Raw genomic sequence first — 26,396 nt, 5'->3', positions numbered from 1 at the left:
GAGGCCTCCACCCCTCATTTTTCAAGCCTGCCAGATTATGTGATAGATTATACTAAAATTCCTATTTTATGTTAAGTCTAATTTTTGTTATTAGAACCACAGAAATGTTTTATTTTCTTTTATTTTCTTTTAATTTATTTTTATATCTTTTTATGTTGTTATATTGTTTTTATATTCATTATATGCATGTGTGAAAAATATGTATCACAATAAGTGTTTATTTTCCTTGAGGATTTTATATCAGATATTGTTTTAAAGTAACAGACTCAGCATTGAGAATGAAGGACAAAAGACTGTCTCCTCCATTATGCTTCTAATGTGCTCAAGCCTCCTCCCTGTCTTCCCCCCACCAAAGGAATTTGTGTCTCGGGACTGTTTGTGCTATGAAGAAGCCCTTGCAAAACTGGCCAAGGGCCCCTGTGTATTCATTTTGGACAAAGGCTTACATGTGCTCACAGGAGGGCGTGTAAAGGGGTTGGTGAGGGGAGGGTGAATGGGAGGATCAGTGGGTGTGGATGTATAATGTGAACCAATCAGCATGCATATGTTTTGTGATGTCTTTTGGCAATAAAACCAGCCCTCAGCTGAAGCTCAGGCTCTCTTACACTTTTGGCAACTAAGCAAGCAGTTTGTGTGCATTTCTTGCAATACCATCAGAGCCGGTAAAGCAGTACAAGTTTCCCCTGTCTTGGGACAGGAAATTAATCTCTTTCAATTACATAATCTGATAAAGGTTTGGTATAGATTTTTTGGGAGAGAGTATTCTTTTTTTCTTGTTTTTTCTTTTTGCATAAGGCTCCCCCTTAAACCTATACCAGTTTTGAATGGTATGGTATTAAATTGGGGATGTGGGCACCCCACTGTTTTTTATTTTGTGTTTTTAAACCCCTTGGGTCTGCTATGCATTTTTAGGGGGACCCGACTATTTTTTTGTGTGGAGGTCCCCTCATTTCCAGATATGGCAGGTCCTTATCTAGGATAAGGGTTTGATATACTGTAGATAAAGGGAATTCCTAAGCACGTTGCTTATAAACAGATGTAAGCGCCCAGGAGCAGCTGTCAATTTGCCGGTAAAAAATGTACACTTTCCCAGGGTAGTACCCAACCTCCCAATGCCATATGTTTAACAATCCCTCGCCTATTAACCTAGAAAATTGCCATTTTAACCACTACCGGGCACTTTTACCCTCTTCCTGCCCAAGCCAATTTTCAGCTTTCAGCGCTGTCACACTGTGAATGGCAATTGCGCGGTCATGCAACACTGTACCCATGTGAAATCTTTATAATTTTTTCACACAGAGCTTTCTTTTGGTGGTATTTAACCACCTGATGCCCGTCGGCAGTCAAATGATGGCTGGACAGTGCGGCTATTGTTCTGGGCAGGCGTCATATGACATCATCGCCTTCCCGGCCCACCAGGGGGCACACAGATTCACATCCTGTCAGGTGAGAGGAGACCGATCCGTGTGTTCCTAGTACAGAAGAACACAGATCGGTCTCCTCCCCTTGTGAGTCCCCTCCCCCTACAGTTAGAATCACTCCCTAGGTAACACAATTAACCCCTTGATCGCCCCTAGTGGTTAACCCCTCCCCTGCCAGTCACATTTATACAGTAATCAGTGCATTTTTATAGCACGGATCGCTGTATAAATGTGAATGGTCCAAAAAGTGTCAAAAGTGTCCGATGTGTCCGCCGAAATATCGCAGTCACCATAAAAATCGCAGATCGCCACCATTACTAGTAAAAAAATAAAAATGCTATAAATCTATCCCCTATTTTGTAGACGCTATAACTTTTGCGCAAACCAATCACTATACGCTTATTGCAATTTTTTTTACCAAAAATAAATAGAATACATATCTGCCTAAACTGAGGAAAAAATTTGTTTTCAAGAAAAAATAAATAGAGATTGGGATATTTATAGCGCAAGAAATAAAAACCGCAGAGGTGATCAAATACCACCAAAAGAAAGCTCTTATTGTGGGAAAAAAATGATAAATATTTAATTTGGGTACAGTGTAGCATGACCGCGCAATTGTCATTCAAATTGCGACAGTGCTGAAAGCTGAAAAATGGCCTGAGCAGGAAGAGGGTGAAAGTGCCCGGTATTGAGGTGGTTAATCACCACTGTTTTTTTTTCATAGTTTGTTATAACATTTTGTAGGGCTGGGGAAATTAAAGATTAATTCCTCGATAAATCTTACATTTTTTTGATCGATCAAAATTCTTTTGATCGATCAAAATTCTTGACGTCACCGGACAGCCTGGACAGTGAGACTTACCCTGCTGCATGTGAGCAAACTGCACCCATTGGATTGAGGTACCTTTGCATCTGTGGAGCAGGAGGATGCATCAGGCTCTATCAGGGGAAGGGGGCAAAAATAACCATCGTTTTCCTGTCCTAAGCAGTTTTGTGCAGACAATTCTTTGTATACACAAAGAATTGTCTTTCCGTGTGAAAGACTGTTCAGTTCTTCAGGGTATATTGTATACAAAAATAAAATGCGATCATGTCTGCTTCCAGAAAATGTAAACACTCTGGTATGTATGCGTGATTGGCTAAATTGATGCCTACTATAAAGTGACTGACAGTCAATATACTAGATACGTTTTATAATTAAAGTTAAACTAACTTTCTACGTTTTTCTTAAAGTTTAATAAGAAAAAAAATACTTACGTCAGTGCTACAGTTTGAATTTAAAACGTATTTGTGTGAACTGTGAAGTTAAAGTGGAGTTCCACCCATAAATATAACATTACATCAGTAGTTTTAAAAAAATGTCATTAGTCCTTTACGAAATATATATTTTTTTTAGATGCCTTCAAAGTGTTGTTGCTAGGCAGAATAGTTAATCTTCCCACTTCCTGCACCTAGGTGCTTAATGCTTCCTAACCTACACCGCACAGACTCCTGGGAATGTAGTGGGTGTAACTTTCCAGGAGTCTGTGCACTCCCCAGTCTCAAAGAATCATGTGACTTGGACAGCACAGGTGCTGAAACCTGATCTGACACTGCTTGTGCAGCACTGAGCATGTGCAAGATTTGCAAGGCTGAAATCCAGGAAGTCATACAGTCTAGCTTCATGATGCACACACTTAAGATCGCCCCTGTCAATTTCTATTTTATAAAGTGTCTAAATGCTGTAACAACCTAACAAAACGGACCTTAGTTTACAGACTAACTTTACTAGAATACATTAAGCTTGTGTATTACAGGGGCATTTATATTTAAAAAGTGAAATTGTGGCCGGAACTCCGCTTTAAGTCATGGATTGTGGAAACTAACTAGTGTCGGGTGATTGTATATAGTGTATACCACATTAACCACTGACTAATGCAGAGTTGCAATGCAAGGAGATCAGAAGTAGTTGGATCTCTATGTGCGTTATTATGAATCAAAATTAGTCGATTAAAAAAAAAATCGATTAATCGAACACGAAAATTTTAATCAGTAACAGCCTTAAAATTTTGCAAAAAGGTAATTTGTATCCTTCACTGATGTGCGCTGATGAGGCGGCACTGATGAGGCGGGCACTGATAGGTGGAACTGACTGGCAGCACTGAAAGGTGGCACTGGTGGGCGCTAATTAGCAGCACTGGCGGGCACTGTTGGGACCGATGTCCCTTTAACAGAGGTCGGTTCTCGTCTTTCTTCTTCTCTCCTCACGCTGTCAGCGTGAGGAAAGAAAAGCCGCTAACCGGCTTGTGTTTACATCCTGTGTCATGGCCTTGACTAAAGACTAACGTCCGAAACGCGTAGGCTGATTTCACAGCACTGTACATGTTTACTCAATAAAGGAATACTATTTGTTGGATGTCATCCAGAGTGCCGACCATTCCCGTTCCTTATTCTACAGCCACTTGAAGAACAATGGTGTACCAGGTATGTGATTGGCAAGTAGTTATGGTTCAGGTATGTAAAACATACATCAGTACATTTATTATATATATATATTCATGGTAGGTTAGCGTAGTTTTCACATTTAGCTTTCTATGGCCATCTTTAGTTATCAGCTAATGAGACCATCAGTTATGAACTCTGGAGGAGATCAGAGAGCGTCACAGCTTGACACTGCTAACATTTCTGCTCTGGCGGGGGGGGGGATTACAAGTGAATAACAGCACATGCATCTGTCTCTAAGTGGCCCTATAGTACCTGTAAATGGTTAAACTATTATTATAAATGATAAATTACTACCGTGTTTCCCCGAAAATAAGCCCGGGTCTTATATTAATTTTGGCAACAAAAGATACAGTAGGGCTTATTTTCGGGGTAGGTCTTAACCAGGGCCGGACTGGCCTACCGGGATAGCGGGAAAATTCCCGGTAGGCCGCTTGCTTTTGTCTGCTGACTGTCTCTGCCTGTCAGTCAAATACAAACAGCGACGGGCCGCTATCACGGCCGCGGCCGCCGCTCTTTTTAATGACGGCTGCACTGAGTTCCCTGGGGCTGCTCTAGCATAGCTGAACGCTGCGTCTGCCGTAGTAAAAAGCAGCTGTGGGCCGGCGGGTTGCGGCCGCACTGCTCGCCGCCGCACTTCCCTTCTTACCTAGCTAATCATGATCAGTGATGCTGCTCACTGATTAGCTAGGTAACCTAGCTAATCAGTGAGCAGCATCACTGATCATGTGTCTAAGGGGAGGAGCCGAGCAGGAGAAACAAACGTCGGGACTAGTTCCATCGTCCCGTGCGGCGCCAGCACCGCCCACAACGTCTGATGTCTTTGCAGGGTCACGACTATGCGGAGAGCCGCAGAGGAGAAGTGAACGGCGTCTCCACCCTGCCTTGGAGCACAAGGTAAAGAAATCGATTTGAATGCAATTTATATAATGAATCTCTCTCTAACCATATCGGCACCCCCCCGCCCCCCCCTCCTCTCAGAGAGGAGGGGGGGCGGGGGGGTGCACCGTGCAATGCCTCGTGAGAGAGATTGAGGACACTGGTTCGAATTTAAGGTATTTAGTTCTGGGCATCTTAAAGCTTTTCTCCAATCCCAGGACTGAGTGAGATTTAGTTAATCTGGCTGAAAATACCCTGTGTCTGGCTGCTTGCTTAAGGGATCAGAGCCTGGGATCAAAATAGCCAGACAAAACTGGTCTGTGTGGTGCAACTGGTCTGTGTGGTGCATTATTGGGGGGGGGTCAGACATTCTCTATTTTCTAATATTAGAGGGGACAGGATAGGACAATTGCAGTATCGGGGGGGGGGGGGGGGGATTTGGTGATCGGATGGGGGAGTAATGTTTCTGTATGAAAAGTTCTTCATCCCCTCATCCCAGTGTCCCCCCAGTACTCCCCTCCCTCATCCCAGTGTCCCCCCAGTACTCCCCTCCCTCATCCCAGTGTCCCCCCCATACCCCCCCTCATCCCAGTGTCGCCCCTGTGCTCCCATCCCAGTGTCCGTCCCCCCCGTACTACCCTCCCCTATCCCAGTGTCCCCCCTCGTACTCCCCTCCCTCATCCCATTTCCCCCCCCCCGTACTCCCCTCCCTCATCCCAGTGTCCCCCCTGTGATCTCCTCCCTCATCCCAGTGTCCCCCCCCCCCCAGTACTCCCTTCCCTCATCCCAGTGTCCCCCCTGTACTCCCCTATCCCAGTGTCCCCGCCGTACTCCCCCCCCCCCTCATCCCAGTGTCCCCCCTGTGCTCCCATCCCAGTGTCCCCCCCGTACTCCCCTCCCCCATCCCAGTGTCCCCCCGTACTCCCCCCCCCGCTTTGCTGTCGGTTCAGCGCTTTAGAAGCAGTGTGTACACCGTTCCTACAGGGCCTCAAAGATGCAGCTAGCTGGACTTTTTTGCGCATCCTGCCAGCGCACCGCTCCAGTGTGAAAGCTTTCGCATTGGAGTGAGAAGAGAGGCTCTTTCAGGGCATTTTGCAGGTGCTATTTTGTAGCGCCTGCGAAGTACCTTAGTGTGAAAGTAGTCTAAGACCCCTTTCACACTAAGGCGCTTTGCAGGCGCTATAACGCAAAAAATAGCGTCTGCAGAGCGCCCTGAAAGAGTGGTTCCATTCACTCCAGTGTGAAAGCCCAAGTGCTTTCACACTGGAGCGGTGCGCTGGCAGGCAGGACATTTTTCCTGCAAGCAGCATCTTTGAGGCGCAGTAGGAGCGGCTCCTAAAGTGCCCCTGCCAATTGAAATCAAAGCGGCGCTTTGCGGCCATTAAAAGCACCCCGCTAGCGGCTGAATAATGCCGCTAAAAATAGCGGCGCTTTACTGCCAATGCCCCCACCGCCCCAGTGTGAAAAAAGGCCTTAAAGTCATCATCATGTGTGATTGTGCGTGTGTGCTAAGCAGACAGAGCCGCTGGTGATCCTACTCCCTCTCTCCCCCTGTACAGTGTCAGAGGCACTGGCGCACCATTGGCAGAGGACTGTATCTATTACAAGGAAACACCCCCTGCACTGCTGCGTGTCCCTGACCATCACACTGCCAGTGAGTGTGACCTGTATGTGTACCACTGTCTGATGTTCCATTCCACTCTGCCTTTCTGCCCAGTGCTGTGCCCATGATACACCGCACGATTCCTCTGCATTTATGGGTGCTGATATTGCCACATTTATGGGTGCTGATATTGCCACATTTATGGGTGCTGATATTGCCACATTTATGGGTGCTGATATTACCGCATTTATGGGTGCTGATATTACCGCATTTATGGGTGCTGATATTACCACATTTATGGGTGCTGATATTACCGCATTTATGGGTGCTGGTATTGCTGCCTTCAAGGGTGCTGGTAAGGCCATATTTATGGGTGATGATATTACTGGGTGTTTTTTTGTTATGGTTATCTGAAAGATGGGTTTCAAATGTTTTGACAGGGGCGCAGTTTCAGTGATTGCCATGGGCGCCATTTTCACTAGAAACGCCTCTGCTCTCGCCGTTGCACCCTCTCTCTCTCTCGCCGTTGCACCCTCTCTCTCTCTCTCTCGCCGTTGCACCCTCTCTCGCGTTGCACCCTCTCTCTCGCCGTTGCACCCCCTCTCTCTCTCTCGTTGTTGCACCCTCTCTCTCGCCGTTGCACCCCCTCTCTCTCTCTCGTTGTTGCACCCTCTCTCTCGCCGTTGCACCCCCTCTCTCGCCGTTGCACCCCCTCTCTCTCTCGCCGTTGCACCCCCTCTCTCTCTCTCGTTGTTGCACCCTCTCTCTCTCGCCGTTGCACCCCCTCTCTCTCGCCGTTGCACCCCCTCTCTCTCTCGCCGTTGCACCCCCTCTCTCTCTCTCGTTGCACCCTCTCTCTCTCGCCGTTGCACCCCCTCTCTCTCGCCGTTGCACCCCCTCTCTCTCTCTCGTTGTTGCACCCTCTCTCTCTCGCCGTTGCACCCCCTCTCTCTCGCCGTTGCACCCCCTCTCTCTCTCTCGTTGTTGCACCCTCTCTCTCTCGCCATTGCACCCTCTCTCTCTCGCCGTTGCACCCCCTCTCTCTCTCGCCGTTGCACCCCCTCTCTCTCTCTCGCCGTTACACCCCCTCTCTCTCTCTCGCCGTTGCAGCCCGGCCCCTCTCTGGCTCTCTCATGGATTTCTCTCTTTTTTTTTGGGCTGGTATATTAATGCTGTGGGGCTGGTATGAAATTATTTCCAGGGCTGGTTTTCATTCCCAGTCCGGCCCTGGTCTTAACATGTAATGTGCTGTCTTTTCTCCCCCTCTCTCTCCCTGCCTGACAGGAATCCCCAGTGTAAACAGAGTTAAAATGCTTGTAAAATCCTATAATCCACTCTATTACAGTAGTATATAATGTACAATGTGTGTGTTTCTGTAATATAATTGTGCCAAATACCTTCGTTCATCGCTTCTGTGACCCGCCGGAGCTCTCTTCCCTGCAATTATATTACAGAAACACACACATTGTACATTATATACTACTGTAATAGAGTGGATTATAGGATGTTACAAACATTTTAAACTAGGGCTTATTTTCGGTGTAGGGCTTATATTGCAGCCCTCCTGGAAAATAACGCTAGGTCTTATTTTCGGGGAAACACGGTATAAAAATCAGATTATTATAAATGCCCATATCTGCTTCATTTTATGTTCTTCATAAAGACGCATTGTTTGATATTTCTGTAATTTTATCCACCCACTCTCAGTAAATGTAACAATATTATAATCCGCGACTCTCACCAGTATCATCTTTCTCTCCATACAATATAATAAACACGTTGGCATCGGTCCCAGCGTGCTTCTTGTCCCCCGTCTTCACTCTCACTGTGTATGTTGTAGATTTGGCTGCAAAGTGAAAAAAAAAAAAAATCACATCATATAATTTTGCTGCACACGGGTTCAAGTGTTTGTGAGTCACAGATTCTAGAAGAACTTTTTTTTGCAACCGCAAGCTCAGCAGGTATCAGTTTTAAAGCACAACTGAATTTCTGATACATTATACATACACAGACTGAGGTTGGTATTTATATCATTGCATTAAACTGGTTAACACTGTTATTATTAATAAATTACTTTGTTGGTTCTTTTTATACTTTATGTTGCTTACCCTAACTTGCTGAAAGAGACACTATTAGGTAGATTCAGTAAGAGTTAGGCCGGCTTATCAGTAGATAAGCCGACCTAACTCAGAATCTACGCCGACTTATGTTTAAGTGTATGCTCAAACAGAGATACGCTTAAACATATCTAAGATACGACGGCTTGCGCCGTCCTATCTTAGGTTGCAATATTTCGGATGACCGCTAGGTGGCGCTTCCATTGCGGTCGGCGTAGAATATGTAAATTAGTAGATACGCCGATTCACGAACGTACGCCCGGCCGCCGCAGTACATTTACGCCGTTTCCGTAAGCCATTATCAGGCCTAAAGTTATTCCATCTATTAGATGGAATAGTAATGTTAAAGTATGGCCGCCGTTCCCGCTTGGAGATTCGAAATTTTTACGTCGTTTGCGTAAGTCGTCCGCGAATAGCGATTTACGTCCACGTCGAAATCAATAGGCCCGTGCGGCGTACTTAGCCGCAATGTAGGCACCCGGCGCATGCGCAGTAAAAAAAAAATGTCAAAAACTTAAGGTCAAGCCTTATTAACATAAAACACGCCCCCCTTACACACATTTGAATTCGGCGCCCTTACGCCCGCCCGCTTTAGGCTACGCCGCCGTAACTTAGCAGGCAAGTACATTGTGAATCATGTACTTGCCTAGCTAACTTACGGCGGCGTAGCCTAAACACGCTGAGCTACGCCGCCGTAAGTGTAGGCACATCTACCTGAATCTACCTATATCACTTTTCCCAGATGGCTCTAAAATTCCTAGTGTGAGCTGGGGTTGGACGCTAAGGGGAATGGTGATGTCACTCTGTTGGTCATGTGACAGTATGTGGGTTAAATGATTGGCTGATAGACAAGAACACTGTCAAAGGGGAGGAGATCACATGCTCCCCCAAAAACCCAGAAGTGCCAGTTATTGGAGTGTTGGCATGGTTAGCATCAATGGGGCCCTTTAAATCTTTGAATGACGCAGAGTTGATTTACTTAACTGGACAGTGTTAAAACCACTAGCGGCTGGTGGTATTTTGTTTGGTGGGGTGGCAAACAACCAACCCCCCTCCCCCGCGGCACCTCAACAACCCCCCCATGCTCGCTGTTTGCCGGTCCACCGGCACTTACCCGAGGGTGTTCATTGGGGATCATTGGGCAGGGGATAGGCTGCGGCAGGCATCTTGCAGAGTTTTCAATGTCCTCTTCCCTTCCGAGATCATGGCGGTTTCCGCCATGCGTCTCCTCCCCTCTTCCTAGGCGTCCAATAGGATCAGCTAATCATTCAGCCAATCGGGAAAAGGGTATCAGACCCGCGCTTCCTGATTGGCAGAGAGGAGATTCAGTGTTAGAAAAGCAAATATTCATTTGTTTTTCTAATACATCTGGGTGGACTCCGAGCGCTCTGAGTCCGCCTATGGCTCTAATCAGGTACTTCAAAAAAACACCCCCGCCGCTGGAATTCAGGGGCCCGGCGTCCGAAAAGGGGCCGGATGCCTGAAAAGGGGGGGCAGTGGCAGCCATGAATAGATTCATGCAATGCATGAATCTATCCATTAACCATATAGGGGGGTGGCGAGGATAGAGGGTACATCGCCCGTGCGCCCTTAATGCATGGGCCGACCCTGGTAAAATCTGATGGTAGCCAATCAAAAAAATTCGATTTTGAGCTAAAATTCTTAGATAAGGTTTTCAAAAGAAAATGCTTTTCGAAAATTCCACCCATGTATGGCCGGCCTTAAGCTTTGACGATAAAACCTGGAAGTTGATTGGTTACTATATGCACAGCTGCACCAGATTCTGTGTGCACGAGTTTTAGTAAATCTCACCCAGAGCGCCTGTTTAAAGTGAACCTTGATATCTGTAATGACAGAAATACATGGGCTTCCATAGCTGACCTTTTCTGAGAAAACTTTTTTTTTTTTGGAGTCATTATATTACTATGGCCCGGATTCACAAAGCACTTACGCCGATGTATCTCCAGATACGCCGCGTAAGTACAAATATGCGCCATCGTATCTATGCGCCGGACTCATAAACTAAGATACGCCTGAAAATAGGCTTCATCCATACGAATTTGGCGCTCCCATTGATTTTCTATTCACATATGCAAATGAGGGAGACACGCCGATTCACGAACGTACGTCCATCCGACGCAGTGCGCATAAAGTCATACGTCCGGCGTAAAGTTATGCCCCATAAAGGAGGTGTAACTCAGCAGCATCCATGCAAAGGGAACACAAGCCGTCGTATTTTACGAAGTTTAGATTGGACGTAAATATGACTAGGCGTAGGTTACCTTCACGCCATAGGCAGTGATCCGACGTATCTTAGGGAGTAGTTCCCGACGTGATTCTGAGCATGCGCACTGGGATGTGTCCACGGGACGGCGCATGCGCGGTTCGTTATACATATCTGTCTGGCGCTCGGCCCATCATTTGCATGGGGTCACGCCTCATTTGCATGGCTCACGCCCACTTCCACATACGCTGGCTTACGCCTAGGAAACCCAGCACAGTTTTGGCAGCACTGGCTTTGTGAATACAGTGCTTGCGTCGGCGTAGCGTAGACTAGATACGCTACGGCGGCATAAATATGCACTGCTGTATGTGAATCCGGGCCTAATAAGTGTCTGACCTAGAACAGCGCAACATCAAAACTCCTTATTCTTGTTCTAGGTCATGGGTCTTCAAACTACGGCCCTCCAGTTGTTCAGGAACTACAATTCCCATCATGCCTAGTCATGTCTGTGAATGTCAGTGTGTTATAATGCCTCATGGGATGTGTAGTTCTACAACAGCTGGAGGGACGTAGTTTAAGGATCCCTGTTCTAGGTCAAGTTCAAACGCAATAATCCCCACGCCAAGTTCCTGAAAATGGCTATTCTGTAATAATGGGTGATGAAATGACCACAGGCTGGGAACTGTAGACAATTCAAGTGAAGAGATGTTACCAGCCCACCAAGGATTCCTAACGAAGGGTCCAAATCTTTATTCTCGTGGTCACATGGTACAGATAAGGCAAAGTTTCAGGGCCACGTAGGGCCACTTTGTTAGGCAAGTGGTCATTTGCCTAACAAAGGGGTCCTGCGTGACTTTGAAATGTTGCCTTATCTCTACCATGTGTAAAGAAGCAGAACTGTCGGGGTTAGTGGCACTACCTATAGACCAGGGGTCAAGTCCTGGGGAAAAAAGTGAGGGAACTCCCACCCAAGATCCAAGAGGAAACTGTTGAGGATCCCGTCGAGCCAAAAAGAGACCATGTCTTCTTTTTCCTTGATGGGAATGGAGAAATTTGGCTAGCCGAGATCCTCGACAGCCTAACAAGGAACTCGACGAGCAAAACGATGTGTTTCGCCTGTCGAGTTTCTCGGTCGTGTGTACGAAGCTTAACAGATTGCATACAAAGCTAGCAATGCGTGTGGTACAGTCTACCATTAAGTCCCATATGTGAGGGAATGCCTCCTGTGCATTATAGTTCTCCTTTGGGGAGCTCATTAGGGGAGGCTGCAACCTTAATATCCATCTTAGGTCAAGGACTCAGAAACTACTAAGGCCACTGAATCAGCATGTCAGATAGGCAAGCAGCATTTTTAGAGCGAGGGGTGCGCAATGGTGTCCTTCATAATCTCGGAGCACACGTTTACTTTGGACAATACGGTGACCTAGCACAACACATCTACACTGGGATGCTAAACCCAGGTCCTGGAGGAGTGAGACGTTTACATTGCATGCATTTTTAAAGATGCCCTTTAAAGCGTAACCACACCTTTGGTGCAGTCACACTGATATTGTACCGTCCCAAGTCCCAAACCCCACTGCAAGTCACTGATCCAGCAATATTCCTTTGGAACACAATGTAAAACTCTCCATATGACTAAATGGACAGTGTACTATACATATGTGGGCCCAGGTCAGAAGATTGTGACAACGGGCACATTGGCTTTATACTAATTAATATCCAGTGTTGCCAACCGTCCGTATTTTTACGGACAGTTCATAAAAATGGGCACCTTTTCCCCCCGTTCGTAAATGTCCATAGTTGCAGGAATGTGCCAGTAAAAATAGCCGAGATCGGTTCGGCTTGGAACTGCGCATGGAGATTGGAGGCAGGTGGTGATGGTGGCTGCGGTGGCACCGCAGAGGGGGATGGAGGCAGGGGGTGTTAGTGGCAGGGGGTGATGGTGGCACCGCAGAGGGGGATGTTGGCACCGTAGAGGGTGGGGGGTGGAGACAGGGGTTGTTGGTGGCACCGCAGAGGGGGATGGAGGCAGGGGACGATGGAGGCAGGGGGTGATTGGAGGCAGGGGGAGATTGGAGGCAGTGGGTGATTGGAGGCAGGGGGAGATTGGAGGCAGTGGGAGATTGGAGGCAGTGGGAGATTGGAGGCAGTGGGAGATAGGAGGCAAAGGGAGATTGGAGGCAGAGGGAGATTGGAGGCAGAGGGAGATTGGAGGCAGGGGGAGATTGGAGGCAGGGGGTGATTGGAGGCAGGGGGTGATTGGAGGCAGGGGGTGATTGGAGGCAGGGGGAGATAGGAGGCAGAGGGAGATTGGAGGCAGAGGGAGATTGTGGCACCGAAGAGGGGGGTGAAGGCAGGGGGTGTTGGTGGCAGAGGGGGGTGGAGGCAGGGGACAGTGGAGGCAGGGGGTGATTGGAGGCAGGGGGAGATTGGAGGCAGAGGCAGATTGGAGGCAGAGGGAGATTGGAGGCAGAGGGAGATTGGAGGCAGAGGGAGATTGTGGCACCGAAGAGGGGGGTGAAGGCAGGGGGTGTTGGTGGCAGAGGGGGGTGGAGGCAGGGGACAGTGGAGGCAGGGGGTGATTGGAGGCAGGGGGAGATTGGAGGCAGAGGCAGATTGGAGGCAGAGGGAGATTGGAGGCAGAGGGAGATTGTGGCACCGAAGAGAGGGGTGAAGGCAGGGGGTGTTGGTGGCATAGGGGGATGGAGGCAGGGGGTGATGTGACTAAATAATTTTCCCTTATAATATCGAAAATAACAAAAAAAAAATATTTACCTTAATATCTACCTTAAATCACATTGCTATTTGCCTAGCGTACTTGTTTGTAGTCTAAATACTGAAATTTTCACCTAAAAATTTAATTTAGTAACTTTTGTGAAATGCCAGTAAAAACGTGGCTGCACCAGTAAATTTCAGGTGTTGTGCCAATACATTTTAAACTGGTAGGTTGGCAACACTCGTGATATCTCACTGGCATACAGATCTTGCAGCTGAGCATAGGACTTCCAAGGGAGCTGGCAGCAAGGGGGCAATACAATATAGACAGTGAGCAGTTTCACTTTAACTAGGGTTCCCTTACTGAGACATACTGGGGACTCTGCACTACCGCATATGTCTGGCCACTCTTGAATAAAAAAGGGCTGGCAACGCGAATGCTCTTGAATAAAAGTCCTTTATTGGTTACATGGGTACAGGCTATAAGCTGACGCGTTTCGGCTAAGAAGCCTTCATCAAAGCTTTGATGAAGGCTTCCTAGCCGAAATGCATCAGCGTATAGCCTGTACCCATGTACCAATGAAACCAATAAAGGACTTTTATTCAAGAGCATCCGAGTTGCCAGCCCTCTTTGATTCAAGTATTTATGGGGCCTGAACATCCTGGCTAGAGCACCGGATCACCGTGGACTTCTATATTGGCAGTGGATCTGGGGTAACATTTTGTTTCTCTTATGTGTGGCCACTCTCCATTGCACTGTAGGTAAAATGACAAGCATGCACAAACCTTTTTGCTCCAAGCCCAGCGTAGCAAGGGATTGCTCTTCGCCGTCGTCATCCTTTTTCATAAATGCTTCATTTACCGGCACCAACATTCGAGATATCTGCCCATCGTCTTCATCCACTGCCAGCCACCTCTGACATGGGAAAAAGTATCTGTAGGGAATTCAATATATTAGTGATGACAACACACTGCTGTACAAAAAGTGCAGAAATCAAAAATCGAATTGAAATGCCAAACCGTTCCTAACTTTTAGTTCCTTTGCCTATGGCAGACATATTTGCTTATTATTTATGCAGACTCTACTTTTAGCTTTTGCAGTGCTACACAATGGCTGCACTTTACTGCTTCTTTTCACATGCAAGTATATAGGTTACTAAAAACAATGGGCTCCCTGTAGTGTATACCCTATATCAGGCATGAAGAAAGTTCAGCCCGTGGGCCAATCATGGCCCATGCTACGGTTTTGGACGGTCCATCTGGTAATTTTGGCATGTATATGTTATGTGGCCCCCAACGAATCCCAGAGCGCCACAAAATCAAACAGACATACAGGAGAAACTCCTGTTTTCTCGGCTGCCTCGTTAATAGAAAGTCCCGCCTCCTATGATAGACAGAACAGTTGTCCAATGGCAGCGCAGGAGACAGGACTTCCTCTTACACAGGAGGCCGTGTAAACAGGAAATACTCCTCTCCAGTTTGTACGGTACTCGTCCCGCCCCCTCCCAGTCCCCTCCAAGGCAAAAATCAGGCTTACTTCTGCATATAAACCAATGAGCTTCTAACCCCAACTTGTTCAATTAAGCCTGGTAATATAACCCGGAAGCTCACTGGTTTCTATGCAGAAGTGAGCCTGATTTTGCACTTTCCAGCTTTAGTAAATAAACCCAATTGTGTACTTAAAAGTGGGGTATGCCTTGTATGCTGGCTGCCTTGGAGGGAACTGGGAGGGGGCGGGACGAGTGCCGTACATACAGGAGAGGAGTACTTACTGTTTACACGATGTCCTGCGCTGCCATTGGACAACTGTTCTGTCTATCACAGGAGGCGGGACTTTCTATTAACGAGGCAGCCGAGAAAACAGGGGTTTCTCCTGTATGTCTGTTGGCGCTCGTCCCACCCCCCTTACTGTCTCCTCCTCCTCCAGCTATGACTAAACACTAGATGTAGTGTGAAACGCGTCAGCTGTCTGAGTTTTGTTTGCTGTGGCTTGTAGTGCTGATCCTATTTTAACAAAGGCAACTATTGTTCAAGAGGGCTGTCCAGAAATTCATCCTTGTTATTCCTGCCCTGCTGATTGCATTGTCTGCACCTGAGATCTCTGTGGGGTGGATCACCACCAAGGTTTCCACCTGGAGCGGCCGTCTCTCCTTCCTGTCTCCTCCGAGGCTGCATATGGGCATGAATCAGGCTGCACTGATGGCAATGGTGAGTCTGCATTCATGTCAATGGTGGGTGCTGCATTCCTGGCAATGGTGGGTGCTGCATTCATGGCAATGGTGAGTGCTGCATTCATGGCAATGGTGAGGCTGCAGATGGGCACTGACCCTTATTTTGCTTCACATTTCTTTATTTAAAATGTAAGATTTTTTTTCTTGAAACTTAAAGTAAAGGTGCGTGTCATACGCTGATAAATACGGTATATCCAAATAACACGCCTGAGCTCATCTCTTCACCACACACCGCCACAAAGGCAAGATAATTCTTGTTGGGCGGTGTATTAGTGCTCGGATTAACACACTTAGACCCAGGGCTGGACTGGGACAAAAATTCGGCCCTGGACTTCATCCAGACTGGCTCACTTTGACAGGTCTCTCCCATGGCGGCCGGACAACTCCCGCACCCCCCCGGCCACCCAAGCCCCCTCTCCCCCTTCACTAGCCACTAGCCGTTCTACTTTATTAGAGTAGAATGGCTGGTACTGGTACTCTTATAGGCAGTACCATTGGGGAAGCTAGACATTATTTCTCCCAGGGCAAAGAATCAGTTTGGTGCCCCCCCCCTTATGGGACAAGATTAGGCAGAAGTGAGAAACTCCCAGGCCATTGCTGTTAAGTCAGCTGTCTGTCCCCTCCCCCATGCTCAGGCCCCTTTTTGCGATTCGGCACTGCGTCGCTTTAACTGACAATTGCGCGGTCGTGTGACGTGGCTCCCAAACAAAATTGGCGTCCTTTTTTCCCCCACAAATAGAGCTTTCTTTTGGTGGTATTTGATCACCTCTGCGGTTTTTATGTTTTGCGCTATAAACAAAAATAGAGCGACAATTTTGAAAAAAAATACTTTTTGCTATAATAAATATCCCCAAAAAATATAAAAATAAATGTTTTCCTCAGTTTAGGCCGATACGTATTCTTCTACATATTTTTGGTAAAAAAAAATGCAATAAGCTTTGGTTTGCGCAAAAGTTATAGCGTCTACAAAGCAGGGGATAGTTTTATGGCATTTTTAGTAATAACTTTTTTTTACTAGTAATGGCGGCGATCAGCGATTTTTATCGTGACTGCGACATTATGGCGGACACATCGGACACTTTTGACACTATTTTGGGACCATTGTCATTTTCACAGTAATCAGTGCTATAAAAATGCACTTTATTGTGAAAATGACACTGGCAGTAAAGGGGTTAACCTGTAGGGGGCGCTAAAGGGGTTAAGTGTGTCCTATTGTGTGTTTCTAACTGTACGGGGCGTGGCTGGACGTCACTGATCGTCGTTCCCTATGACAGGGAACAGAATCATAATTAATTGATGAGCACCTCAGTTAAACATATTCCAGTGTACATCTCTTACTTGGTTTCATCTTTCATATCCATTATTTCAACGCGGTCCAGGAACCATGCGGCGTTCCCTCCTTTATTATCATGGCGGATCCTAAGCTTTTTGAGCTCTCCCATATCAACAGCATTTATAGAGAAAACATCCTCCTGTGAAGTAGTTGATAAAGATAATGAGATGGACACATCAGAAAATGGTTTGAAACATTTTAATAAGAAAAACAAAAACATTCCAGAACGTTGTAATTTTTTTTTTTTCATTTTGAATTTACCGAATATACTCGAGTATAAGCCGACCCGAATATAAGCCGAGGTACCTAATTTTACTACAAAAAACTGGGAAAACGTATTGATGCGAGTATAAGCCGAGGGTGAGAATGCAGCAGCTACTGTAAGCGAAAAAGAGGGCCAACAATGCCCATTGCAACCTCACTGTGCCCAACCTCACTGTACTCAACCTCACTGTGCCCATTGCAACCACACTGTGCCCAACCTCACTGTGCCCATTGCAACTTCACTGTGCCCAACCCCACTGTGCCCAATTGCAACCTCATTGTGCCACCCTCACTGTGCCCAACCTCACTGTGCCTATTGCAACCTCACTGTGCACATTGCAACCTCACTGTGCCAACTTCACTGTGCCCAACCTTACTGTGCCCATTGCAACCACACTGTGCCAACCTCACTGTGCCCAACCTCACTGTGCCCATTGCAACCTCACTGTGCCCAACCTCACTGTGCCAACCTCACTGTGCACATTGCAACCTCACTGTGTCACCCTCACTGTGCCTATTGCAACCTCACTGTGCCCATTGCAACCTCACTGTGCCACCCTCACTGTGCCCAACCTCACTGTGCCCATTGCAACCTCACTGTGCCCATTGCAACCTCACTGTGCCAACTTCACTGTGCCCAACCTCACTGTGCCCATTGCAACCACACTGTGCCAACCTCACTGTGCCCAACCTCACTGTGCTCATTGCAACCTCACTGTGCCAAACCTCACTGTGCCCATTGCAACTTCACTGTGCCCAACCTCACTGTGCCCATTGCAACCTCACTGTGCCCATTGCAACCTCACTGTGCCACCCTCACTGTGCCCAACCTCACTGTGCCAACCTCAGTGTGCCCAACATCACTGTGCCCATTGCAACCACACTGTGCCCATTGCAACCTCACTGTGCCAACCTCACTGTGCCCAACCTCACTGTGCCAATTGCAACCTCACTGTGCCAATCTCACTGTGCCCAACCTCACTGTGCCCAACATCACTGTGCCCATTGCAGCCTCACTGTGCCCGAGTCAGTGTACCTGAAATTATTGACAGGCTGCGGGCGTCCATTCATTGTTTAAAAGTCGCGGTCTCCTCCTGGTCCCTTAGGCGATTCTCAGCAGACACAGTTTTGCCTATCACGGACATTTTCTCATCCTCTGACTCAGTTTCCCAGCAGACACTGTGTTCAGTGTTCCGCCAATCACCGACGTCCTCTTGTCCGAGGATGAAAGGACGTCCGTGATAGGCGGAACTGTGTCTGCTGAGAAAGGCCCATCACAGAAGGGACCAGGAGGAGACCGCAACTTTTAAACAATGGACGCCCGCAGCCTGTCAATGATTTCAGGTACACTGACTCGAGTATAAGCCGAGGGGGGTATTTTCAGCCTTCGAAAAAAAGGGCTGAAGAACACGGCTTATACTCGATTATATATAGTAATTCTTTCAAATTAGAATTGGAATTGCATCCAGTTTAGACACACACAGCTATATGGCTGTTTACATCAGTAACCAATTCAAATGATATCTAATGCTTCAAGATATTGAACTACAGCATCTCACAAAAGTGAGTACACCCCTCACATTTTTGTAAATATTTTATTACATAATTTCATGTGACAACACTGAAGAAATGACACTTTGCTACAATGTTGTGTAGTGAGTGTACAGCTTGTATAACGGTGTAAATTTGCTGTCCCCTCAAAATAACTCAACACACAGCTATTAATGTCTAAACCGCTTGTACCAAAAGTGAGTACACCCCTAAGTGAAAATGTCCAAATTGGGCCCAATTAGCCATTTTCCCTCCCCAGTGTCATGTGACTCCTTAGTGTTACAAGGTCTCAGGTGTGAATGGGGAGCAGGTGTGTTAAATTTGGTGTTATTGCTCTCACTCTCTCATACTGGTCACTGGAAGATCAACATGGCACCTCATGGCAAAGAACTGCCTGCGATCGCCTCACGGAGAGCTAGAGCGGGGAGATGCTAATGTAAACAAGCATCTCCCCGCTCTGCCTAGTGACAATGACAGTGATCACCGCTTCCTGTAGTCGGAAGCGGCGATGACTGTCTTGTCACGTGTAGCCCATCCCCCCTACAGTAAGAAACACTCACTAGGGCACACTAAACCCCTACAGCGCCACCTAGTGGTTATCCCCTTCACTGCCAGTGTCATTTTCACAGTAATCAGTGCATTTTTATAGCACTAATCGCTATATAAATGACAATGGTCCCAAAAATGTGTCAAAGGTGTCCGATGTGTATGCCATAATGTCGCAGTCACAATAAAAATTGCTGATCGCCGCCATTTCTAGTAAAAAAAAAGCTATTAATAAAAATGCCATAAAACTATCCCCTATTTTGTAGACGTTATAACTAATCAATAAACGCTTATTGCGTTTTTTTTTTACCAAAAATATGTAGAAGAATACGTATCGGCCTGAACTGAGGAAAAAAAATGTTTTTTTATATATTTTTGGGGATATTTATTATAGCAAAAAGTAAAAAATATTGCATTTTTTTCAAAATTGTCGCTCTATTTTTGTTTATAGCGCAAAAAATTAAAACCGCAGAGGCGATCAAATACCACCAAAAGAAAGCTCTATTTGTGGGAAAAAAAAGGACATCAATTTTGTTTGGGAGCCACATCGCACGACTGCGCAATTATCAGTTAAAGCGACGCAGTGCCGAGTCGCAAAAAGTGGCCCGGTCATTTAGCATCAAAATAGTCCGGGTTAAAAAATAAAATTCAAACCTATAGTATCACTTTAATATAGGCCCAGCCCAGTGAGTCACTAATGCTGCCCAGCCCTGCTCTGTGTGCAGTGTACACATGATTTATATGTAAATAGCAGCTGCATTGATATGTAAATCGCATGTGCATTCATAGGCATGTCAAACTCCCCTGCTACTCAAAGGCACCCTTTCTCTTACCCCTATCTCTCTCTCTTTCTCTCTCTTTTACTCCCCCTCTCTCACCCCCCCTTTTTCTCTCTCTCACCCCTCCCCCTATTTAATTAACTTTGTTTTAACAAAAAATTGTTTGTATTTTCCATAAAAAGGCCCACCAAAATCCTCAGTACTAGGCCCATGATGCGGCCCATGATGCTCTTGATCCAGCCCTGCTCAGCAGTATTGAAGACCAGCTACCACCCCCATTGCAGGGAGAAGAGGGTTTTGTTTATTTTATGTTAAAGCGGAGGTTCACCCAAAAATAAATTTGATTACATTCAGCCGAGTTGTCCTAATGACAATCAGCCTTTTTTTTTTTCCCCGTACATACCGTATTTTCACCGCTGCTTCCGGGTATGTCGTCTGCGGGACTGGGCGTTCCTATCTGATTGACAGGCTTCTGACCGTCGCATACAGCGCGTCACGAGTTGCCGAAAGAAGTTGAACGTCGGTGCGGCTCTATACGGCTCCTGCGCACCGACGTTCGGCTTCTTTCGGGAACTCGTGACGCGCAGTATGCGACGGTCGGAGCCTGTCAATCAGATAGGAATGCCCAGTCCCGCAGAAGACATACCCGGAAGCGACGGTGAAAATACAGTATGTACAGGAAAAAAAACAGCCGATTGTCATTAAGACAACTCGGCTGAATGTAATGTTAAAATGTTTTTTTTTGGGTGAACCTCCACTTTAAGTTTACCTGAGTTCTGCTTGATGAATAATAATATAAATAAATAATAATGAAAAAACACATGAATAATACCTGTGCTTTCTCGAACTTGTTGAGGTGGTTGGATTTTCTCAGCTGGCGTTCACCGGTGTCTCCAATCTCTCCATAAATTGTAATGAACACATTGGCATCAGTGCCAGCTCCCCAGACAGTGCCGGTGAATACATGAACCTCATAGGTGTTCTCTGGAAAAGAGCCAACTTAATATTAGTCCAACGCCAACAGGCAGGTGAAGAATATCAGTGATTTGTGAGACCAGAGAAAAAAAATCAGATCCTCATCGTGTTAGCAGTAAACATATTGGGGCAGATCCACAAAAGGATTACGCCGGCGTATCTACTGATACGCCAGCGTAATTTTAAATTTCCTGGATCGTATCTTTGTTTTCAATCTTCAAAACAAGATACGACGGCATCTGGGATCAATCCGACAGGCGTACGTCTTAGTACGCCGTCGGATCTAAGCTGAAATTTTTCGGCAGCTGCTAGGTGGAGTTCCCGTCGAAATCCGCGTCGAGTATGCAAATTAGATAGTTACGGCGATCCACGAACGTACGTCGGCCCGGCGCATTTTTTAACGTCGTTTGCGTTCGGCTTTTTCCGGCGTATAGTTAAAGCTGCTGTTCTGAGGCGTACTCAATGTTAAGTATGGCCGTCGTTCCCGTGTACAATTTTGAATTTTTTACGTCGTTTGCGCAAGTCGTTCGCGAATAGGAATTTGCGTAGAATGACGTCACCGTCGTAAGCATTGGCTTGTTCCGGGTTAATTTTGAGCATACGCACTGGGATACCCCCACGGACGGCGCATGTTTATGTCGGGTCTCAACGTATTTACATAAAACACGCCCCCATCACTTCCATTTGAATTCCGCGCCCTTACGCCGCAACAGATACACTATGCCGCCGAGGATTCAAACCAAAAAAAAGTAAGTTACAGCGGCGTATTGTATCTTAGATACGCTACGCCCGGCGCTATAATGCGCCGTTGTATGTGGATCTACCCCATTGTATATACCTGGCTTAGTAATGTGATGGAAGTTACTAAAATGAATATTTTTTGTTATGCTATCTCTTTTATTAGAACCACTGTAAGGTTGGTTTTCTTTCATTATATTGTTTTATTTCTTTAATTTGTTTTAGCTTTTTTTATTTCTTGATATATATAGAGTTATAATACATATGTATTTATGGGTATATGTTACAATACTGTTACTTTCCTTAAAAGACATTATAGAGTTAACCAACCCTTCAGGAAGTGATTAAGTGAAAACAGATGTCTCCAAACCCCTCCCTTATACTCTTTACTCCAAAACTCCCTCCATCGAAGAAACAAAGATGGCCCCCAAAGACTTTTGAAACGTGTGCAGTATGCCAAGAACAGACGTCACAGGGGCGTGTAATAAGCCACCATATATGGACTGACCTATATGAACTGACCTATGAGTGTGTTCATGTGTATGATGTCATTCTGTTTATAAAAGACCAATAAAAGGTCCAGCCCCTTCCTCTCTATGGCTGGACACCGAAAGAAACAGATCTCTCCCTCAGTTTTCTGTGTGCTTTCAGGATTTGGGTCAAACGGCAGAATGGGGTTTGCCCTGAAATTGTGTCAGGGGTCTCAATCCTTATCAGTAATTTTTATAGTTGTAAAAAAGCTCAGGGAAATAAGGGAAAGGCAGACCATAATGTATAGGTTTTGGGTCCACAAATTATCTTGTATAACCCCCAGCTTCGCTTAGAACCCATTGTATGTATGCGAGGCGCTCAGGCTGCTAGGAAGTGTAGCCCTGTGCCTGCTGCTATGAGTTCTGGCTGGGAAGGAGCCCACCCACGCTCCAGACAATGGCAGATAAGAGCAGAAGACCCGGGAGGCGCACACTAGAACAAGACCTGGTGTGTGTAGACCAGTGCCAGTCTCAGCCTGGAGCCCCCCCAGGCCATGCCCACAATGTGTTTCACTCCACTCACTAGAGCTTACTCATGAGTCCCCCCATAAGTAAGCTCCAGTGGGCAGAGTGAAACGCGTTGGGTCGTGGCCTGATGAGGGTCCAGGCTAAAACTGGCACTTGTTTACACACAGCAGGTCTTTTTCTGATGTGCGCCTCCCGGGGTCCTCTGCTCTTATCTGCCCACGCTTCACTTGCTGAAAAGAAACCTGTACAGAAAAAAGCATGGAGGCAACCATTGCTGAATTGCTTCTGAAAATTCTAGTTGCCCAACTGTGTCTGTCTTAAAGTGGTTGTAAACTCATTTTTGTGACTTCTACATATAGGTAAGCTACTAAGCTTAGAATAAGGCTTACCTCTAGGTAGTGGAAATATCTCCTAAATGTGCGCTGTTTAGGAGATATTTCACTTGTAGTCCACCGATAAAGTAAATGGCGCATGTGCGGGGAAGAAACAAAACTAAGTACCGTTTCTTCCCTAGCCTGTGCCGTTAATGGCAGCTCCCGTGCGCATGTGCAGGAGTGACGTCACGCCGCTTCGGCGAATCACAGAGCCGGAGTCCGCAGCCCTGAAGGAAGAGGGGCCAGAAGATGGACGCAGCCTGCACAGGGGACATCGCTGGATTCTTTTGCAGGTAAGTGTCACACAATGAGCTAGTATGCGATGCATACTAGCCCATTATGCTTTTCATTTTCAGAATTTGCAGTGAGCAAAAGAGGAAGCAAAACCCATCAGGGTTTACTTCCTCTTTAATACTTCCTAAGTCACAAGCCAGCAACAAGGCAAGTCGAAGTAAAATCAGAGTTCCTAAGAAATTCAGTGACTGAGAAAGTACCAAAAACATTGGATCAGTATGACAACCGGGCAACTAACATTTTAGTTAAAAACAGGTGATAGGTAAGCTATCCCTTTAAATCAGTGGCAATTTACAGAAGTATCAGAATCGAATGATTCTGAATAATTGAAAAAATTATGGAGAATTGAAAACTGTGATTTTCTTTTGGAAAAGTCAGTAAAAAAAGATACCAAACATTCTATGTCTTAAAATTGTCTGTGTCTGTAATACCATCAAAAACAATAGTGCCCAAAAATCACCATAGGTGACGCTTCAAAAGCCGTTGCAGTTTGCGAGAAGCCATGTCGGAGACACAGCAAACACGTGGAAGAAGCTACTCTGGTCAGATGAGAAAAAATTTAACTTTTTGGCCTAAAAGCAAAACACTATGGGCTAGATTCAGAAAGAACTTATGCCGGCGTATCTATAGATACGCCGCGTAAATTCAAATCTGCGCCGGCGTATCTTCTTTCTGAATACAGAAAGAAGATACGCCGAAATTAGGCTAAGATCCGACTGGCGTAAGTCTCTTACACCGTCGTATCTTAGAGTTCATATTTACGCTGGCCGCTAGGTGGCGCGGACGTCGATTTCAGCGTAGAATATGCAAATGAGCTGGATATGGCGATTCAGAAACGTACGTGCGCCCGGCGGATTTTTTTACGTCGTTTGCATAAGGCTTTTCCGGCGTAACGTTACTCCTGCTATATGAGGCATAGCCAATGTTAAGTATGGACGTCATTCCCACGTCGAATTTTGAAAATGTTACGTCGTTTGCGTAAGTCGTTCGCGAATAGGGCTGTAAATGTCAAATACGTGGGGTCATGTTTTATTTGCATAAAACACGCCCACCACTTCAGAATTTGAATTCCGCGCGCTTACGCCGGCAGATTTACGCTACGCCGCTGCAACTTACGGAGCAAGTGCATTGTGAATACTGCACTTGCCTCTCTAAATTGCGGCGGCGTAGCGTAAATACCATACGCTACGCCCGCAGAACATTACGCAGGGCTACCTGAATCTAGCCCTATATGTGGTGAAAAACTAACACTGCACATCACCCTGAACACACCATCCCCACCGTGAAACATGGTGGTGGCTGCATCATGTTGTAGGGATGCTTTTCTTCAGCAGGGACAGGGAAGCTGGTCAGAGTTGATGGGAAGATGGATGGAGCCAAATACAGGGCAATCTTAGAGGAAAAACTGTTAAGCCGTGTACACACGATCGGTTTGTCCTCTGAAAACAGACCGATGGACTGTTTTCATCGGACAAACCGATCGTGTGTGGGCCCCATCGGTTTTATTTCCATCGGTGTAAAAAAATAGAACATGTTTTAAATTTTTCCTATGGATAAAAAAACAATAGAAAAATCAGATCGTCTGTGTGGAACTCCATCGGACAAAAATCTACGCATGCTCAGAATCAAATCGACGCATGCTCGGAAGCATTGAACTTCATTTTGTTCGGCTCGTCGTAGTGTTGTACGTCACCGCGTTTTGGCACGGTCGGATTTTTGACTGATGGTGTGTAGGCAAGACTGATGAAAGTCAGCTTCATCGGATATCCGACAAAAAAATCCATCGGATTAGATTCCATCATATATCTGATCGTGTGTACAGGGCTTCAGAGTCTGCAAAAGACTTGAGACTGGGGCGGAGGTTCACCTTCCAGCAGGACAACGACCCTAAATATATAGCCAGAGCTATGTGGAATGGTTTCGATCAAAGCATATTCATGTGTTAGAATGGCCCAGTCAAAGTCCAGACCTAAATCCAATTGAGAATCTGTAGCAAGACTTGAAAATTTGAAAAAAAAAAAAAAGATTGTGTAGCTGCGCTGACCCTTTAAATCAAACAGTGTGTTATTATGCTAATGGTTTTCCATCAAAAACACATTTATACACATAAAAGTGACATATGTAGTATCAAAAATAAAGTTCAAGTGAATGAATCCTCCGTGCTGAACAAATGGTAACTTCCAAAACGATTGTGCTGTAATTGACCACCACCATCCAATCAATATGCTTATCAAAAAGCAGTAATAAACAAACCTGTTTGTAGCCTGTAACAGACCTATGAACTATTCTGCCTACAGAGGACTGCATGACGGGTTACTGAGCTCAAAGGGTTAATTGTAGAGGGACTTTTTCACTGCTAAATGCTAATTGACGCTCTGTTGTGTATTACCAGTTAACAGCCTCTTGCCAGGTGTATGCTAACGTGATGATCTGTGAGTGTATATTGTTCTAAAGGTTAATTGAATTCTATTGAGAAAGGAATGTGCCCGGCCAGGTCATGTTAAGTGGGTCTCGGTGCCGGAACGTCTAGAGACTGATTGATTCAAGGAGATCATTGTGTTTGAGTTCTGGTAATAAAGAAATGTTTATAATTAGCTCAAAGAAGGTGATTGAAGCTTCCCCACGGTGTGATGTGTGGGTGGGGACAGTTAGATTGTTCATGTGCCTTGAATACTGTATAAAATCTCAGAGTGAACCATTAAAAAGCAGTCCTGCTTGACTTTGCAAACGTAGCCCGTCTCGTTTCTTGAAAGGGCGTTCGATGGGATATACCGGCGGTACCTGCATATCGCAGCTTGCCAGGGAAAAGGACTTCTCCAACGGCTGAGACCCTCTCCCTAGCTGGGTAGCCGTTACATAGCCTGTCTTTAGTC

At 46.1% G+C, this 26,396-nt stretch overlaps 1 protein-coding gene across 1 annotated transcript in view; it reads right to left on the bottom strand.

Annotated features, from left to right (window-relative positions):
- Window positions 1-26,396, bottom strand: part of LOXHD1 (lipoxygenase homology PLAT domains 1) — a 328,148-nt gene that overhangs the window by 120,298 nt on the left and 181,454 nt on the right. Inside the window, exons 22-25 of the mRNA XM_040336339.1 lie at window positions 20,977-21,128; window positions 17,010-17,143; window positions 14,227-14,375; window positions 8,126-8,230 (exon numbers count right to left, since the gene is read on the bottom strand). Of these exons, the coding sequence (XP_040192273.1) occupies window positions 8,126-8,230; window positions 14,227-14,375; window positions 17,010-17,143; window positions 20,977-21,128 (540 nt within the window). The remainder of the gene's footprint in view (window positions 1-8,125; window positions 8,231-14,226; window positions 14,376-17,009; window positions 17,144-20,976; window positions 21,129-26,396) is intronic.

This window comes from Rana temporaria, chromosome 1 (genome assembly GCF_905171775.1).
Source record: "Rana temporaria chromosome 1, aRanTem1.1, whole genome shotgun sequence".
Taxonomy (NCBI): domain Eukaryota; kingdom Metazoa; phylum Chordata; class Amphibia; order Anura; family Ranidae; genus Rana; species Rana temporaria.
Note: the sequence above shows the minus strand (reverse complement) of the source record. Positions and strands in the feature narration are given on the sequence as shown.